At 45.3% G+C, this 19,249-nt stretch overlaps 1 protein-coding gene across 1 annotated transcript in view; it reads right to left on the bottom strand.

Moving 5' to 3' along the window:
• Positions 1 to 6,716: 6,716 nt before the first annotated feature.
• Positions 6,717 to 19,249, bottom strand: part of AP2B1 (adaptor-related protein complex 2, beta 1 subunit) — an 89,687-nt gene continuing 77,154 nt past the window's right edge. The window contains exons 18-19 of the mRNA XM_014534765.1: positions 13,111 to 13,265; positions 6,717 to 8,325 (exon numbers count right to left, since the gene is read on the bottom strand). Coding sequence (XP_014390251.1) covers positions 8,251 to 8,325; positions 13,111 to 13,265 — 230 coding nt within the window. The 3' untranslated portion in view covers positions 6,717 to 8,250. The remainder of the gene's footprint in view (positions 8,326 to 13,110; positions 13,266 to 19,249) is intronic.

Raw genomic sequence — 19,249 nt, 5'->3', positions numbered from 1 at the left:
GCTGGGTCCCTGAGCCTGACACATTCATTGGGACGACCCTGGACGAATTTTTTAATCCTCAGACCGGACCTTCACCCACTCCGCCTCTGCTTGCGGTATTGTTAGCTGTAACCTGGAGGGTGGGAGGAAGGGACCAGGGAGGCCCTCATGCGTTTGCTTCACTCCAGCCCAGAGCACAGAGCACAGAGCTCAGAGCACAGCTGCTCTGCTCCCAGTGAATGACCTCTGCAACCCTAAGAACAGCTGCTCCCTCTCCTCTCCGGACTGGGGGACACCAGGCCTTGAGGGCAGAACCACCCACGTATTTATTCTAAAACAGTCGTTGTCAGCGTCATTATCAGTAGCTAACATTTATGAGCACCTACTATGTGCCAGACAACGTGCTCCGAGCTTTGGCTGTATTCCCAAATGTCAGCCTCACAATTCTGTGGAGTGTTTATCCTGTGTTACAGATGAGCTAGCCGAGGCGGAGAGAGGCTAAGTTGTCTCACCGAAGGGCAAAAAGTGGAATATAAAGATTGGGAGTCCCGAGCTGGGCAGCCACTGATGAGCTGGGAATGGGGATCGCAGTCCAGCGGGGGGCCAGAAGCAGCCACGCTGAGCTGAGCTATGCGCTGCGCCAAGGCAAGGTTCTGAGGGAAGGCGGAGGGAGCGGGCCAACTAGTTAAGAGGAGTCCGTGGAGGCCACTTTCAGGGAAGGAACCTTCACAGAAATGGACTTGGGGTGGGGATGTTGTGGAAGAGGAGGCCTGGGAGTGAGTCCAGGACCAGACCTGCACTGGGGCAGGAATCACGGTGAGTGACAGGGAGCCCGGTTGGCTGAGGTGAGGTAACAAAGGCCTTGATTGCCAGGTAGGAGTTTGGACATAGCCCTGTGCTGGATGGGACTGCATTGAAGGTTTTTGTCAATTCTCACCCAAGTATATTTTTTCCATTGATTTTTTTTGAGAGAGTGAAAGGGAGGGGAGAGACACACAGAGAGAAACATTGATATGAGACAGACACATTGATTGGCTGCCTCCCGAAGGCATCCTGACCAAGATTGGGGATCAAGCCTGCAACTGAGGTACATGCCCTTGACTGGAATCCAACCTGGGACCCTTCAGTCCATGGGCTGACGCTCTAACCACTGTGCAACTGGCTAGGGCCATTAAAGGGTTTTGAAGCAGGGTAGCAACCTGGTCACAGTTGTATTTTAAATGCCTGCAGGGCTGGGAGGCAGAGGAGGGGGAGCTCTGAAATACCTGTCTTTGCCTCTGAGACCCAGCATCACCCACTACCACTTTCTACTACTTGTGGCCACGGTTTCCTCACAGAACCTAGTTCTCCTCACTGGGCTCTACATTTTGGGCACCTTCCCAATTATTCCCTCTTCTCTCCTGTCCAGACAGAGAGCACAGTGCTTATGAGCCAGAGTTCAGAATCAGACAGGTCTGGATTTAGATCCCGGCCTTACCACCTACTATGGGACTGAAGGCAAGCAACTTGAACTCTCAGAGCTCCAACTGCCTTATTTGTAAAATGGGAGAGGTGACCCCCAAGGCAAAAAATGGGCTGCGTTGTGTAAAGTCCTTAACGCAGCACCTGGCATGTAGAAGTTTCATGTGGCCTTTTCCTTTCTCTTTTAGAGACACAGCCACTCATAGAGGAACTTGAACACCACCTTGGGGAAGTCCCTATTTATTCTGGGAGGGCTCCCAAGGGGTTAGGGTGGGGGTATGGGGAGGAAGGTCATGGCAGCAGCTAAAAGCAAATACAAGGCCCAGAAGGATGGTGAGCTGCTTTGGGGGGCTGGGGGGGTCGGGAAGCAGATTTACTGGGCCCCTGAGATCACAATGGTCACCTAGTGCCTAACTTGATTAAACCTTCCAGGCACTATCTATCCCCCCAGTGTAACTGAAAAGCTTTAATTCTTACTCTCCCGAGGGCCCTAAGCTTTATGCCTACTCCCCGGGGCCACAACCCTCCATTCTGGTTCTATCTCAGACCAAGTGGATTAGAAATAAGAAACTGCAATGCTCTCAACTCATACCTTGGGGCGTTTTCTCCAAAGCTTCTCGTTAACTGTGGTTGGCAAACTGTGGCTCACGAGCCACATGCGGCTCTTTGGCCCCTTGAGTGTGGCTCTTCCACAAAATACCACGTGCGGGCGCGCACATACAGTGCGATTGAAACTTCGTGGCCCATGTGCAGAAGTCGGTATTTTGTGGAAGAGCCGGTATTTTGTGGAAGAACCACACTCAAGGGACCAAAGAGCCGCGTGTGGCTCCCGAGCCGCAGTTTGCCGACCACTGTACTAGAACACAGAGCTACCTCCAGTGGTAGGTCATTTAAAGCATTTTACACACACACACACACACACACACACACACACACACACACACACACACAGTATTAACATAAAATGCAAAATTTGCCTGAACATAAGATTCAGTTGTCATTTTAGTTTGCTGAGAGTCACTTTGAGCTAAGAATGTATATCCAGGGGCCTGTTCACTATCGGTAGGATTAGTGTGGTGAGAGTTTTTCTTTAAAATGTTTTTTTTTTTTTTAAATTGATTTTAGAGAAAGGAAGGATAGAGAGAAACATTGATTGGCTGCCTCCTGCACACCCCCTACTGGGGATCGAGCCTACAACCCAGGCATGTGCCCTGAGAGGGAATCAGGAATCGATCTAGTGACCTCTTGGTTCAAGGGTCGACACTCAACTATTGAGCACATCTGCCAGGCCTGGTGAGAGCTTGAGAGGCCTGGGTTCTGTCTGACCTTAAGCCTCATGTGGCTCTGGTTCAGCTGAGGACACCAGACAGCTGAGGTGCAAGCTCAGGCTCTGAGGGAGCAGGTGTGTGTCCACCCGCAGCATCTGAGGTCCAGACACCGAGTGGGACCGAAAAGGCAAAGACCCAAACCTGCCTACTCTGCCTTGTCCATCACAGCCAAGGACCCTACACTAGCTTCCAGAGGCTGTTCAGCCATATGTCCTGGAACCTCTGACCGAAAGTGGAGAATGAATCAAACAAGGGAGGGAAAGCCAGAGGCTAGACTTGAACATCATCCCCCATCACCTGCGTAGTGGGGGTGAGGGTGAGTGGAGTTGTCTCAGTCCTAGGGCGTTGGGACCCATGTCTGCCTGGGTCTCGTGAGTCTCTGAATCAGCGCTGCCCTTGCTGGCAGCATTAAGGATGGTGGGGCAAAAGCTAATTGAGAAGCTGAGATGGCAAGTTTGGAGTGAACTTGGAAACTTCAAGAAACATCCTGGTTACTAACAACATATCTGGAGGCTGGTTGGGTTTCTAGGATTAGTGTTCAGGAGGTAGAAATGGGTAACAACGGGGGAGGTGTGATCTTCCCCAAGTGCCACACCAGGTATTAAAATAAATAGGCTCTTGGTCCTGGAGCTGAGGGTGGCAGAGAATAGAAATCTGGGTCCCAGCACCACCAGAAAAAGCATCAATGCATGAGGTGGGAGTAGGACGGCTCAAACCTGGGAGTCCTCAGCTGTTCTCTGGCCTCAGAAACAGCGTCCCTGAGCTCTCAGTATTTTGTAGTTGCCACTTTGTGGGCAGAGAAGGATCGTAACATATCACTATCTTGGGGGCTTAGCAAGATTGGCTGTTGGCCTGGTGGCTCAGTGCAGAGGGAGGAGGGGGCCTATAAGGGGGACGCTGTAGTGCAGTGGTAAGGACACGGAGCTGGAAGACGTGACTCTACTGCATCTCATGAAAAATGAACAAAATGCTCAATTCAGGGGATGGTCAGGTATCATGAGCATAAAAGTGCTTTTACCGTTTTCAACTGCCACAAACACTGAGCATCACTGTAGAAGAGGAAGCAGACCAACAGCGTGAGTCTCTCTGGCCCCGAGAGCATGGCGACTTCCGTAAAATGCAGTTTCCCCCGGCCCCCTCCCCAGCCTGGCAGACCTATGAAAGCTCTCAGGTGATGTAGAAATGTGCACCCAAGAGTTTAGAGCAGGGGTCCTCAAACTACGGCCCGCCGAAAACATTTATCTGGCCCACCGGGTGTTTTTGCCGCCGCTGCCTGTTGCTTAGCAGCCGACTAGTTTTTTTTTTAAACTATAGTCTGGCCCTCCAACGGTCTGAGGGACAGTGAACTGGCCCCCTCAGTTAAAAAGTTTGAGGACCCCTGGTTTAGAGCCTCTGCCCTAAGGATTCTCTGGGCCCCTGCTGACATGCACCCCGCTGGTGCACCCAATTAGATCTCAGTAAGGCCCATCCCATTTCATCTTTGACCCTGAACCTCAACAAAGACCACCCTGTCCCCACTCCTCCCTTATTACGTTTCTGTAATAAGAAATGTTATTTTTTTAAAAATATATTTTATTGATTTTTTACAGAGAGGAAGGGAGAGAGATAGAGAGTTAGAAACATCGATCAGCTGCCTCCTGCACATTTCCTACTGGGGATGTGCCCGCAACCCAGGTACATGCCCCTGACCGGAATCGAACCTGGAACCTTTCAGTCCGCAAGCAGACGCTCTATCCACTGAGCCAAACCGGTTTCGGCAAGAAATGTTATTCTTATTACCGTTGGGGCTAACTGCCGCCCAGCAATACAGAGTCAGCCAAAAAGCTCCCAGCTGCCAAAGGAAGTTCGCTCATGGTGTTTGGATCCAAGTAATAAAAGCAGTTTATTCTGAGCACCTAAGTGCCGAGCACTGACTGTGCTCACCTACAGGGACTGGATTGGTGGGGAGGTTCAGGGACTAGTCCAAGGGCATCTCAGTGTTGGATCCCTCTGCCTCTTTCCTCCACTCCAGACTGTGGGAGATTTCAGAACCTGGGGTGGGTCCTCTATCTGGGTACCACCTGGGTCACATGCCCCAGTAACACATGCAGGTGACCTGAACTCCTTGGGAAGTTTGCTTTCCAGCAGCATTAATTCTATTCCTTTGGGGACACGCAGTCCAATCCAGGTCTGAAAGCCTTTTATAAATGGAGGGATTAGTGAAATGTCCTGAGTAATAGGAAACTGATGAGCTGTGCTGTGCTCCTTCTGCCCATGGGACCATCTGCCTACAGCCCAGCAAGGAGCTGCCAGGGAAGACAGATTGGCTCCTTCTGATCACTCCCTGCTTGAGGCGAGATGCCCGTGGTGGTGATAGTGGTCTGGGCTTGGTTCACAGGAGCCCCTGGATTTCTCCTCAGGCCAATCTTGATGTGTCTAGCTAAATCCCCGGAGGCAGCCAAAGAAAAGTTCTAATAGTGTGGTTATCAGCACCCATCCCTCCCCTGGCCAGCTGTGTTTTGTCCGAGAATATCAGTTCTGAGAACAAAGTACATACACCAAATACTTCATTTTGTGTAAATGAAGAATTTATTGAGGAAGACACAAGGTCAAGCTTCCCCCAACCCCCACCCTCCCCGAGAACAGATCCCAACAACAAGAGAATGATAAGCATTCTTAGGGTGACACCCCTCCCCCCTCCCCATTTCTCTCCAGAGTCCCAAGCTTCACAACACAGACACACTGAACAGGCTCGGGCAGGACAGACACTCAGGGAATCTCTGACCAGCAAAAGAGTTCTGGCTGTGTGTGTGCTTCCCTTGCCCTTTGTATGACACCAGCTGACGTGACAAAGACATACTGAGGCAGAGGAGAGGGAACGCAGGGCAATCTCCATTCCATTTCCCTAATTGGGCCGAGCTTGAAAAAGGCCAAAGGGAAGCTGCGGTGGAGGCAATAGGTTCTGTCTCTTGGGGAGAGAGTCCTTTTCTGTGGAGCAGAACCCTCCCTAGGTGCTGGGGGAGCTCAGGAGGCAGCCTCCCCAAGGAGCTGAGTTCAGATGGGCTCAGTGAGGTCAGCTGAGAACAGCAGTTGTTCTGGTCACTGCTGGGGAGGCTGAGAGAAGCCTAGTTTCAGGGGCGGAGGAACATAGCCTGATACAAAATTGTTTTGTCTGCTTACCCTGACACACTCCTCCTTTTGGAACTACAATTTGCTTTGAGAAGAGAATACAGTATTTGTAGTGTGAACTTTTACTGCTTGTATCCAACAAACTCTATGAATGATTTCCCAACCAGGGAACTTGATCAACCTGTTTTTCCCACCCACACACCACCAACCCATCCACCTCCCACACACAACCCTGTGTTACTTCTCTGTGCCCGAGGGGTGGTAGGCGCAGGAAATAATTCCTTTCCCCACCCCAGCAAGTTTTCTCTTGGAGATTCTCAAGGTTTAAGAAACTGCTTTGGGAGACCTACTCCCCCAAGCTTTGCAAATGGTCTAAATCGGGGTCATTTCAGACATGGCAGGACGGGGGCTGGGGGAGAGTTTCTGCTCTTGTTTTTTTAAAATATATTTTTATTGATTTCAGAGAGGAAGGGAGTGGGAGAGATAGAAACATCAATGATGATAGAGAATCATTGATTGGCTGCCTCCTGCACACCCCTCTACTGGGGATCCTGCCGCCGCAACCCTGACCGGGAATCGAACCATGACCTCCTGGTTCATAGGTCAATGCTCAACCACTGAGCCACGCCAGCTGGGCTCTGCTCTTGTTTTCTCCACTGGGACTCACTCGTAGGTCTGAGTCCAATATCAGGCCTTTGGACCCTGAAATGTCTCTGATTTAAGTAGGGGCAGCTGAGAAACAGTCTTGGTCGTGGACTCTGAATACTGAGTGCCAGGCAACACAAGTGCCCACAGATGAAACAGTGTGAACACTGCTAAACAGGTTGGTGTTTTTGGTTGCCTCTTGCATGCACCCCAACCAGGGTCAGAGAACCTGCAACCAAGGCATTCATTGACAAATCACACCCGGTGTGTTAATAAGCACGGGGATGTCACATCTCCCTATCTTTTGGGAGATGACAAGAACTGCTTAACCCTCTGAGATGATCTCAATCGCCTGGGAGCCTAAAGAACACGAGTCAAGAGCAAATCAGAGAGCTGCAGGGACCAAGGGAATCTGTGACATCTTTAAGCTTACCCCATCTCTGCACCCACGCTGGGGGCCTCAAGAATTTCGGCTTCAGGAGCCTATGGGAAACATTAGCTACTCCTTCATTCTGGTATCTGGATTTACCTTCAAGTGACTGAAAAGATACTCTGCTGCCACCTGATGCCAATGAATGAAGTGCCAAAACCAGTGTGGAGTATGAGAAAAGCCATAAAGAAGCAGGCACAGAGAAGGCAAGAAAAAGGCATTGAGGAGAAAAAAACCGAGACACCACTGCAGTGAAAACAACACTGATGGGGATTTAGGGGACCCAGTCCCCCAGCTCTGCTACTGAACAGCTCACAGGCCTCAGGCAATAATACCCCCTTTGCCTTTTACTGTTTCCTTTTTTAGAAAAACAGCATTGGCTAAGTTATTAATTAAAGTCTGTTTCAACTCTAAAACTATGACTTTTGGTTCTGAAATGGACCTGAGAATTAAACCAAATACAGGACAGGGGGTGGGGGAAAGGCATTTTGGTTCCTGTTTCCCATCTCTACTCAAATTCCTTATTAGTGTCATTAATGGGTCAGAGCAGGGGAAAGGAATGTAGTAAGTTCTGATTTCTCTCAGCCTTGGTACCAACAGGCCCTATTCCTGCACCTAAAACAGCACTCATGGAAGACCACTATTCCCAACTGCAGAGCAATCAAATGAGAGGATAATACAGGGCAGAGGGAATCACAAAGAAAAGGAGCTTGGAAAGGAAAAAAAAGTGAAAATCCAAATGACGAGGGGCAAGGTTGCCATAGATGAGAAAACCCCTCACAGGGTGGGCAAGTAGCTGTGTCTTCCTCCAGGACTGCGGGAATGACGGCCAGCTGTTTTTACACTTTGTAGCAATGATTACACTGCTCCCTCCATTTCTCTTATGTACAAAAATATAAAACAATAAAGTGCAGCTTACGTTTCAGTGACACTTTTCCTTGCTTTAATATTTTTTGTCTTTTTCTGCTTTTGAAATGAACTCTCAATTACAAAATATCAAACTACGCTAAAAAACGCCAGCCATTGGCCCAGTATGGAGAAGCCCACAAGTAAGGACAGACAGCAGCAACAGGAGGCAAAGGTGGGAAGTGATTGAAGCAGTGGTTACAGAGTTCACAGAAAGCTAACACTATCCGACAGGTTGCGGCCTAATTTAGCACAGGTTAGACTAGTCACTACCTTGGTGGGTGGCCTCAGTGTATTTAGGTTCAGCTTCTACACGGCAAAACAATTTCTTCTAGTTAAGAGTTCTTGGCTTGCACCGATCACAGGGTGGCCGGAGGGCACCAGAGCAGTCTATTAGTTTTTCAAAATGCTGTCATAGACCTGATAGATGTACTGAGAGACTTCAGGAGCTCTACACTTCAGCGACAGCTGTTGGGAGGGAAAGGAGAAAAAAGATTAGCATGGAGATCGGCATTGACTCGAAAGGCAGCCAAGTAGTCAGGTTAAGAAACTCTTTCTGATACAGTGGGAGAGGAGATCTATCACTGAGTAGTCAGAGAGATCCTGTTTGAGGTACTGCCCTATGGGTTTCAGAATTTTAATTTAATCAATGTCAGGTTATGCTGTGTTTCCACCTGCATTTTATGTGGGTCTATGAGGTTAGGAAATATTCCATACTAAAAACATCCAAGTCTCTGACTATAGGGGCACAGCTGCTCGAATGCTTTGCTAAGCATCATCGAGATTATCCCCAAATGAAAAGGGAAGGGCTAAAGCCTTAACTTGCTGGTGGTCATTTCAGCTGTCTGCCTCTGTTTCTCAGTCCAACAGGGATGCTTATCTCAGTACAGGAGGATGTACAATCAAGTAAAATAAAAGTATAAGCTAGCCAAGTCCAAGGTACTAGTGCTTTCTGTATTATATTGAGGAGAGCACACACTATCATGAAGGAAAAATTAATTATCACAAAAAAGACATTTACTCAGTAACCAGACAGCAATTCATGCCAACAACTTAATCTTATTTTCTGCCTTTTTTAGAAGGCAAATCAGACACTTCTGATACCATTCTACTTCTCTAGCACCACCTCTTCTAGCCTAACAATTATCAAATGAAAATGAAAATATTAAAAGATTTCAATGTTGAACACTGAAATTTTCGCTTCATTGGTCAGCAAGTCCAAAATTTAAATCCAGACTCAGACTCAATCGTATTAGATTAGGCAAAATATTAGCACTACAACAGTGGAAGCATGCAAATTGCATTTAGAACCAGAAAATTTCATATTTGCTTTTTGAACTGCTAATACCATTGCTCTTATTATGTCTTTAATGATATGTAATTTTGCCTCTTTTTTTTTTTTTTGGTTAATCCTCACCCAAGGATATTTTTCTACTGATTTTTAGAGAGTGGAAGAGAGAGGGAAAGACAGAAACATTGATGTGAGAGAAACACATTGATTGGTTGCCTCTTGCATGCACCCCGAACAGGGTCAGAGGACCTGCAACCAAGGTACATGCCCTTGACCAGAATTGAACCCGGGACCCTTTGGTCTGCAGGCCAATGCTCTATCTACTGAGCCAAACTGGCTAGGGCCATTTTGCCTCTTTATAAATAAGACTAGAGCAGCCGTGGGCAAACTACGGCCCGCGGGCCGGATCCGGCCCGTTTGAAATGAATAAAACTAAAAAAAAAAAAAAAAAAAGAACGTACCCTTTTATGTAATGATGTTTACTTTGAATTTATATTAGTTCACACAAACACTCCATCCATGCTTTTGTTCCGGCCCTCCGGTCCAGTTTAAGAACCCATTGTGGCCCTCGAGTCAAAAAGTTTGCCCACACCTGGACTAAAGGCCTGATGCACAAAATCTGTGCAAGAGTAGGCCTTCGCAGTCCCGGCTCTTGCAACCCCTCACAGCCCGGAAGGTTGTCTGGAAGGTTGTTGCACTGTTCAGCCATTCGGTTGATTTGCATAATATGTTTTTATTATTATAGATATTATTGATTTCAGATAGGATGGGAGAGGGGAAGAGAGACAAGGGGAGAGGGGGAAGGAGAGAGCGAGAGAAACATGAATATGAAATAGAAACATCACGCCCTGGCCGGTTCGGCTCAGTGGATAGAGTGTCGGCCTGTGGACTGAAAGGTCCCAGGTTCGATTCCGGTCAAGGGCATGTACCTTGGTTGCGGGCACATCCCCAGTGGAAGGTGTGTAGGAGGCAGCTGATCGATGTTTCTCTCTCATCGATGTTTCTAACTCTCTATCCCTCTCCCTTCCTCTCTGTAAAAAAATCAATAAAATATATTAAAAAAGAAAAGGAAAGAAAAGAAAAGAAAAAGAAACATCAAAAGGCTGCCTCCCATACATATTCCGACTGGGGATCGAATCTGCAACCTAGGTATGTGTCCTGACCAGGAATTGAACCTGCAAAATTTTGGTTTACGGAATGATGCTCCAACCAACTGAGCCACCTGGCCAGGACATTAAAAAAACAAGAACAAAAAAAAACCTTTGTAATGAAATACAGTAAGGATTGGGGTGGGGGAATAATTTATCATTCTCTCAGAAGAGTAAGGGACTATCAGTTCTCATGCACTGGTACTGGGCTCAACCAGACAGATTTGTTTCCTCCTAAATTGGTAGCTGAGATCAGATCAATAGTACAATGGGTGTTTAGGGTGATGAGGGGAAGGAAATGGATCCGAAAGATTTTGAAGTCTGGAACACATTTATGGGAATGGATTAGGCCTGTGTCAGACTGTAAAGAAAAATTTAGATGGTTTTGTGGGCAGTAGGAACCTAGTCACCAGATGGATAGAAAATAGGAAAGGGGACAAGGAAACATTAACAAACTTATTATATACAAATACAGGGGAGGCAGAGAGGTGGTAGTGGGTATAAACGGGCACACCGTGCGGATAGGGTCTCATGGGACTATTTCTTACAACTGCATGTGAATCTAAATGATCTCAAAATGAAAAATTTAAAAATATATAGGGTAGGAAATGTCCTTCAACAGGTGAACAGATAAACTGTTGTATATCTATATAGTGGATTACGACTTCGTCTAAAAAAGAACAACCTATTGATACATGCAACAATTTAGGTGGATATCATGGGTATTGTAATAAGTGAAAAAAAAAATAGTCTCAAAATGTTACATGTTATATGAATTTAATGGAGGACTACATATCAGTGGTTTCCAGGGGTTAGGGCAGGTGTGAGAGTCTAAATATAACGAGATAGCAAGAGGGAGTTTTTGTTACGATGGAACAGTTCTGGGTTCTGACTGTAGTGGTAGTTATACAAATCTATACATGTGATAAGATTTCATAGTATTGTACACTACACAACAGAGTACTAGAAAGACTCATCTGTGGTCTTGTTAGTATTATTTTATCAATATCATTTCCATTTGAAAATGCACAATGGAAATGTAAGATGTTATCAATGGGGAAGCTGGGTGAAAGACACATGGGAACTCTATGTACCATTTAAAAAACTTTTTTTTAATTTAAATATATTTTATTGATTTTTTACAGAGAGGAAGGGAGAGAGATAGAGAGCTAGAAACATCGATGAGAGAGAAACATCGATCAGCCGCCTCCTGCACACTCCCCACTGGGAATGTGCCCGAAACCAAGGCACGTGCCCGCAACCAAGGCACATGCCCTTGACCGGAATCGAACCCGGGACCCCTCAGTCCACAGGCCAACACTCTATCCACTGAGCAAAACCGGTCACGGCTAAAAAACTTTTTGCAAGTCAAATTATTTCAAATGAAGAAATTAAACTTAAAAAATTAAAAAAAAATTTTTTTTATGGATTTCAGAAAGGAAGGGAGGGGGAGAGATAGAAACATCAATGATGAGAGAGAATCATCAATAGGCTGCCTGCTGTATGCCCCCCCACTGGGGATTAAGCCCAAAACCTGGGCATGTGCCCTTGACTGGAATCAAACCCGGGACCCTTCAGTCCGCAGGCCAATGCTCTATCCAATGAGCCAAATCAGCTAGGGCGTTACTAATCATTCTTAACTTTGGTTTCCTGAGATAACCATGCTTCTTTGACCCAACTGAGATGAAAAATAAAAGAATGGACAAAAACACATGGACTGGTGGTGGACAAGGTGGGTGGGAGGAGAGTACACTTTATGAGGGAAGCCCAAAGTTTCCCAGCTCACAAATGCTTGGGCAATAATATGACTTGATAGGACTCAGCAGCTCACACACATGCTCACCAAGGGAGGGAACTAGTGGGAAAAACACTAAGAATTTTCAGTTCTGGATGGTACTATGACCTTGATGCATACTAGTGAAAACAGACTTGACTATTAAAATTAAGGAATTCGATCACAGACTTTTATCAGCTAAATGGCTAAAAGGCTCCCTTAATCTACTAATTAGCTTCTCCAGAGTTATTCAATATTGAATCTTATTCTCTTCTATCGCTTTCCTGTCCCCTCCTTTAAAACAGCCTACAGAAACCTCAAACATAACAAAAGAATAAAATATGTTTCCCACCCCAAGTTGTTTTTACCTTTACTTTGCAAAATGCAGATGACAAACAACATCCTATTGGGAGATCACATTTGAGAACAGCAAACAAATGCCCAGTGTCTAGGGTATAAATCTTGCTTAACAAAGGAATGTGCTCCTGTCCTAAAAGCACTGTCAGCATTTAAATTTTAATCCATTGTAGCACTGAAGGAAGTTTTCTAAACTAACGTTCCCTTTAGGCTGCCAAAAATGTGTTCCATTTTGCCTTACCTTTCATAAAAGTATTTCAGGATGAATAATGCTAAAAAACAAAAAGTCTCAGGTGTTCACGACTCCGATACCATTAGGTCGTGAACTCCAAAAGCAGGAAAGAAGGCTTCCTTGAAATGAGCTTGTTATGGGGCCACATGCACAGACAGGCTAGGTATGTATTAATTGAGACTGAAAAAGTTGCCCTGTTTTGTAAGCAACTCTATATATTTTAGGGAAAGTGAGGCACTCTTGCTGCAGAGGCACCATGCCTGTGCTGATAGGGCAGCCACTGTAAAGAGGTCTTCCAAAGAGGCAACGGAGGACTTCTTTATTGACTACTTGTTTTGACATATGGGGTCTGAAGCACCTCTTCCAGGTCTTTCCAGGGTGCTAAGAAAAAATGAAAGGGCTCTTACCTCCCTCCTTGAACCCATCTCACCCATTCCGAGAAGGGCCTTACCGTATAATTGGGGTTTCCAGGCTGGATACGTAGCTCAGCCAAGATCCAAATGCCATTAGTGAGCTTCAGAGATTGGTACAGCATGTCCTGCCCTTCCACATTCCTCTTGGCAATAGTATAAACGTTGTTGTTTTGCAACTTGCTGGAAACAGTGTCTAGAAACACAGATTCAAAATATCAAGCAAATGCTTACTAACTCTCTCCTGACATCCTAATGGCCACATGTGCTGAAATCCCAACAAGTACCATTCCATGCGCACATTTCAGAAAGCCCTTCTCCCATAACAGCAAAGGGTGAGGAAGAGGCTCTTGAAGTGCCTATCACATTCCAGGACAGAAAACAGGACAAGGGGCAGCTAAGTATTAGTATAAGAAATACCTGAGGAGAAACGGTAGGTCAAAGAGGTTGGTATTAACTGGTGCTAGACAGGTAAAAATGGTCTGAAGAGGACAAAGACAGAAATGGGTGTGAGTGTGCCAGGGTGACTCCTGTGTTGGTATTCATGTTTGGAACGCTGGTCCCAGAGTCACAGGAGACGCAGACTGACGATCAAATCTACCACACTACTTCCTAGTCACTACTACTTCACTGTGAGCCCCTCTGGCCTCAACGGCCAGAATCAGAAAACAGCAGAGTTGCAGAAATCCTGCAAGTCAAATTTTTTAACATGGACGTTTAAGTTTTTTTTTTTTTTTTAAAGCAGGCAAATGATTCCTAAAGCTTGTAGGGAATACCATGACTTCAAATTAATAATGAAACAAACTATCTCAATAAAAGACTTTGAGAAATACTGAAATTGTACAAAGATGATTATTACAAGGCCCCGTAACCTCAGCTGCTGTTGCTCGTTACAGATTGGAGGCCCTTAGTCACCAATCCAGGTAACAACAGAATGGGGCCTTCCTTGTGACCACAGCATCAAAGAGACATGACATTTTAGAATTAAAGGTCATTTCTCTCTTCTTGTTTTCTTACTGCTAATATGGAAGATGTTGCAGCATCAAAGAGAAACTTTAATAGAGATTATGAACACTGCTTCTTGGTTGACAGTTTATTATGTTCACTTCTGATGAGAATTTAATTTACTCATGCCAACTTCAGGAACTAACTTCTTTCCATATAAAAATCTGTCATATTCTATTGTGCTCTCTAGGAAAAGGTTGCCACGACGGACAGTCTTTATGCTCTCCTAGACCGGAAGCTCTCTGAGCACAGGAATCCTGAAGTTTTTCATCACTGTGCTTCCCACAGTACCTGGGACGCAATGGATACCTGCCATCAATACCTGTGAATAGGCCTCTGACTCAGGTGTTGGTGATGCCGATATGTATATAGCATCATAGTCATTAAAAAACCATCTTGCCCTGACATCTTTCTCCCACGGGCAAACCAGTGAAAGCTCAGGGGAGGAGGCACTAAAGTCCATTCATTGAACATTTTCACTACACCCAGTTATTACTTAACTTTTTCCCTTTTAATTTCAAAGGTTTTCACTAGCACCAAGCAGAGTAGTTAAGAACTGGCTCTCTTTGAGGAGCCAGAATGTGTATCTTAGGTTAGTTATTAGTTATACGCAATACTGTTGGAGAAGGGGGCCTCAATATGCTTTTTTACTCACCTCTGAGGGACCAGGCAGTTCTGATTGTCACCTTGGTTCTCACATTGAAGGATTCCTGCAGCCTAGACTGGGTTACTAGGCAATGTTACCAGCTGGAGTGTGGCTAATACCTTTTGACAGGGCTGTCTTTAAAACATGGGGGCTTGCTTTAAGTTGTAAAGCCATTCCTAACTTTCAAGGCTCTTGCCCATTTCCAAGGAAGTGGAAAGCACACTCGGTAGGATCCTTTATTGAAGAGCCACCTTGTTGCATAGGTACAAATATGTTCTAGACAATGTATACAACAAGGCCAAGATTCCTGAAGACATTTCATGATTTACCACCTCTGTAAGAGATGATAGGCTAAGAAGCAGAAGCATACAAATACACATACACACTCACCCCTTCTAGAATTAGAAAACATGGCCATCAGCCAGGCAGAGTAAGCAAGTTGAATGGATGTAACTATAATACATTTGGAAGCATTCTGGCCAGGAACCTGGCTCTGCTCCTCCTGAATGGCTGTGGCATTATTTCTATCGAAATACGGAATGGAGGGCGTGTTCAATAACTTAAGAATATGTGTGAGTCAATTTTTATGAATCTTAGATACTAGGTTTGAGCTTGAGGATGTATAGATGGCAGGATAATCAGACTCTACTAAATATACCTATTAAAAATGGCAATGAAAGCAATAAGGCTTCCCAGCCAGACTGGGATACACTTCCTGACAAGGTATCAGGTATTTTTCACACACCCGAACTCTTGGGAAACAAGATGGAATCTTACAGTTTTGAAACTTTGAGAATAAGAAGTAATGTTAAGACACTGAGTTGTGCCCCAAAGAGTAAAAAAAAGATGGTCAAATATAATTATACAGCTGACCCTTGAACAACACAGGCTTGAAATGCCTGGTCCACTTAGAAGTGGGTTTTTCAATTGACCCAAGCAGTTCAAATCCGAGTGTTCACGGGTCAAGTGGTGGTTGGAAATTGTGTATGTGGAGGGCTGACTTAAGTTATCCGCAAACTTTTGACTGCATGGTGGTCAGCGTCCCTAACTCTTGCACTGTTCAAGGGTCAACTGTACTTGCCTCAAGATGTGGTTTATTCTGGTTCATTTGTCTTCCTCAAAGTTGGCTCTTTGGGTCTGGGGCCTAAAATCTTAGAAGGAATAGATGTGGTCTCCCTTCTTTCATCTTCCTACTTTAGCTAAGTCGCCTCTTCCAGCAGCAGTAAGAGTAAAGACGGTGCTTAGAGAGTGGGAAGAGGGGAATTTGCATTTGGCACCCACCTGTGGTATTCATTAGCAAGTTCAAAACCACTATTACTGCTGAAAATAACATTTTTTACCATTTGAACAACCAAACTATATTTAAGTACTGGCTGGCAAAACATTTCCATTTATGAGATGTCACAGAGGATGGGGAGAACCACACCAAAATAAAGAAACAGAGCTCACCCTGGCCTAGCTCTCCTGCCAAAAAAAAAATATGTCCCTCATGACAGTGCCTAACTAGTGACAAAATGGGTTTACAGTTGTGAGTACATGTAACACAGTTTATTCTTGTATTATTTATTAACTTAATAAAGGCCTGGTGCACAAGTTCGTGCATGGGAGGGGTCCCTCGGCCTGGCCAGCGATCTAAGCTTATGGGGGGGGGGGGGGGTGGGCGGGGGGGGGGGCCCCCGGGAGGTTGGCCAGCTGGCCTCCCCCCAATCGGGGCCTATCAGGGGGACAGTTGGCAGGGGGAGGGGCCGCAGGAGGCCAGCCAGTGTGTGTGTGGGGGAGGGGCCATGGGAGGTTGGCTGTGGGAGCATACTGACCACCAGGGTGCAGCTACTGTGTTGAGCGTCTGCCCCCTGGTGGTCAGTGTGTGTCACAGCGACTGGTTGACCGGTCGTTCCAGTCATAACAGTCGCTTAAGGCTTTTTTATATATAGATTATTGTGTTATTTTCCATATGAACAATTGTAAAACTACTTTTGCCTACCCCTGTATATACAACATGCCTCTGAGCTTTTCAGAGCATAATAAACATAAAAAAAAAAAGGTTTGTAGACTGCTTGCCAGAAAGATTCCTTTCTAGATATGGCTAGAGATGCAACTACTTATTTACTTAAGACAGTGGTCCCAGACATATACCAACCCTAAATGCAGCTATAATGGTAAGCTACAAAACAGATTCATACAGATCTCTTGACACCAGTAGAGATGACTAGTACTAGAAAGCAGGGAGACCCATAAGTTAGTGCCTTTCTGATCTAGTATTTTCATAACTAGTGGCACCACAAGCACCCCTATCACATATGCCTTTCTATTAAGATCTGATTAATTATTAAGGCTTGGGAAGAGAGTTTCTTCTTTAGAAAGAAATGGAGGAGCAAAAGTAAAAGCTCAATGCTAGGTTGGTAAGTCCTTTAAGCTTGTAACTTCCCATAGCCCTCAGACTGTTACTGCCATCTGTCAAATGTCTACTCTGGCACAGAAAAGCTATTTAAAGTGTTGGTGCTATTGTGATTAGGGCAGATCAGCTGGAAAGGATGGTATTTTTAGCTCTCAGCTAGACCCAGGGTGTTGAATCAGAAGGCACTAAACCTGGAAACATTCATGTTAATAGAGCTTCAAGAATGGAAGGAAGTGCAAAGGCCAGGGCACTCCAGACCTTGAGATGGAAGCAGATGGAAAGCGAGAAAGGATTAGCTTCTTGAAAGACTAGCAGTGGTTTAGTGTGGGAAAATGATAGCTTGGGCTCCTGGAGAACACAGAGAGGCTGCTCTCCTTCTACTCCATGTGCTGTGCCACCACAGAGCTGTGTAACGCCGGAAAGCCCATTCGCTGGCATTTGGAGCACCCAAGGCCAGGAGAAACTGGCATGGAGCCATGGCAGAACTGATCAGAACGGAATTGCTCCGAGAAACTGGTCCAGGCTACATCAGAGGACACAGCCCCACTGGGAGAAAGGCCAGATACTTCTTTGGCAAGATCACGAATGTACATCAAGGTACAAGAGTGCTCACGATTCCAATCTGGAAGCAGGGAGATCTTTTCTATTATTTTGGCAGGCCAGACTAAGTTATCCAAACTTCCTCCCCTCCCGTTTAAAGCATATTCCTTTCATACTGGATGTCAGAAACCAAATCTTTCCAATTAGTCTGGCCTTTCTCTGTGTCTATAGGCCAATGTTTCCCAGATCGTGTTCAAGGAACTCTTGTGTTCCAAAAAATGTTAACATTCTGTAATTTTAAATGCCAGTCAACAATGATCTAAATAGGTGTTCTCAGTGTAGGACTCCTCAGCTTTTAGTGTGCTAATGTGCAATAGCAACTTCTAAGACAGGCACATCGTGCACTGCATTTTTTCAACTTTAATTGACCATAGGACCATCCCCCCACCCCCCCTTTAAAAGAACAAATGTTTTCAGGAGCATAATATACGAAATGTTGACAAAGGACCAACTACCACAAGGGTAACTATAACGAAGGGCTTGGGCTTTTCCAAGCTGGGTACAGAGGCTGCTTCTCTTAACAGGATCCATGCTGGCTCTTAGCATTAGCAGCCAGCGTGGACCTGAAAGCTTCCTGAAGCACCTGACGTCCTCCTGAAGAACAGCTTGTTGTACTGTGGAAAGTTGCCCAACCTCCTACACTCATCAAATGAGTTTTGTGGTGAACCTCACAGAGAGTGACAGGAAACACTGCCATCTACCTAGAACATGGCACAAAAAGCAGCTCAATTTGAGCATGGTTGTGTGCGTGTGTGTGTGCACGCGCGTGTGCACACATGTGTACTAGTAACAGCAAAAACTCTGGTTTTGTTGCATAAAGACATAACCAGTCATGGTGAGAAACCTAGACCAAGAATATATTGGAAAGAAGGCAGATATATGGTATACCTGAAGAAAATCAATTAACTAGTTATTACAATAAAAATTATAGAAGACTTATCTCCTCAAACACCTCTCCAAGGGCTCTGGAGAAACCTTGTCAGAAAAGATCTGTCTGAACAGAGCATGAATACATCATAGAGCCCAAAACACTAAAATTAAAAAGAAAAATTTGGAGCGAGAAGACAGTTTTTTCCTCTCTGTACCTGCCATACTGCCTCTTTCAGTACTATGCTCTAGCTATAAGGGGATGGCAGCATAAGAAAAACACTTATGAGAACCGGCAACATATGGGGAATGAAATGAGGGGTAAATAAAGAAAAAGGAGGTATGGACCAAGCACCAAGGCTAACTTTTATTTAAACTTAACCTTGTATTAACCTAAAGAGACTGGACAAAGGCAGGACTCTGAAGAGCTTAGTGCTCCTTCCACTCGTGAGGAACACTTCAGTGAATCAAAGCCCTAGGGACTGACAGCTGCTGTTGTTTCTCCTCTTGTGTTACCTCTATTATGGTAATATGGTAATAAAAATAACTACAAAAGGGTCTGGGGTTTTTTAATGGCGACTAAAGAGGTTAGTATCATGATAAATGCTGATACAAGGCAAGAAAGAAAAAGGTTACCAACTAGTCTTTAATCAACTATGATGTATTC

This window comes from Myotis brandtii, unplaced genomic scaffold (assembly GCF_000412655.1).
Source record: "Myotis brandtii unplaced genomic scaffold, ASM41265v1 scaffold1327, whole genome shotgun sequence".
Taxonomy (NCBI): domain Eukaryota; kingdom Metazoa; phylum Chordata; class Mammalia; order Chiroptera; family Vespertilionidae; genus Myotis; species Myotis brandtii.
This window is presented reverse-complemented; position numbering and strand designations above follow the sequence as displayed.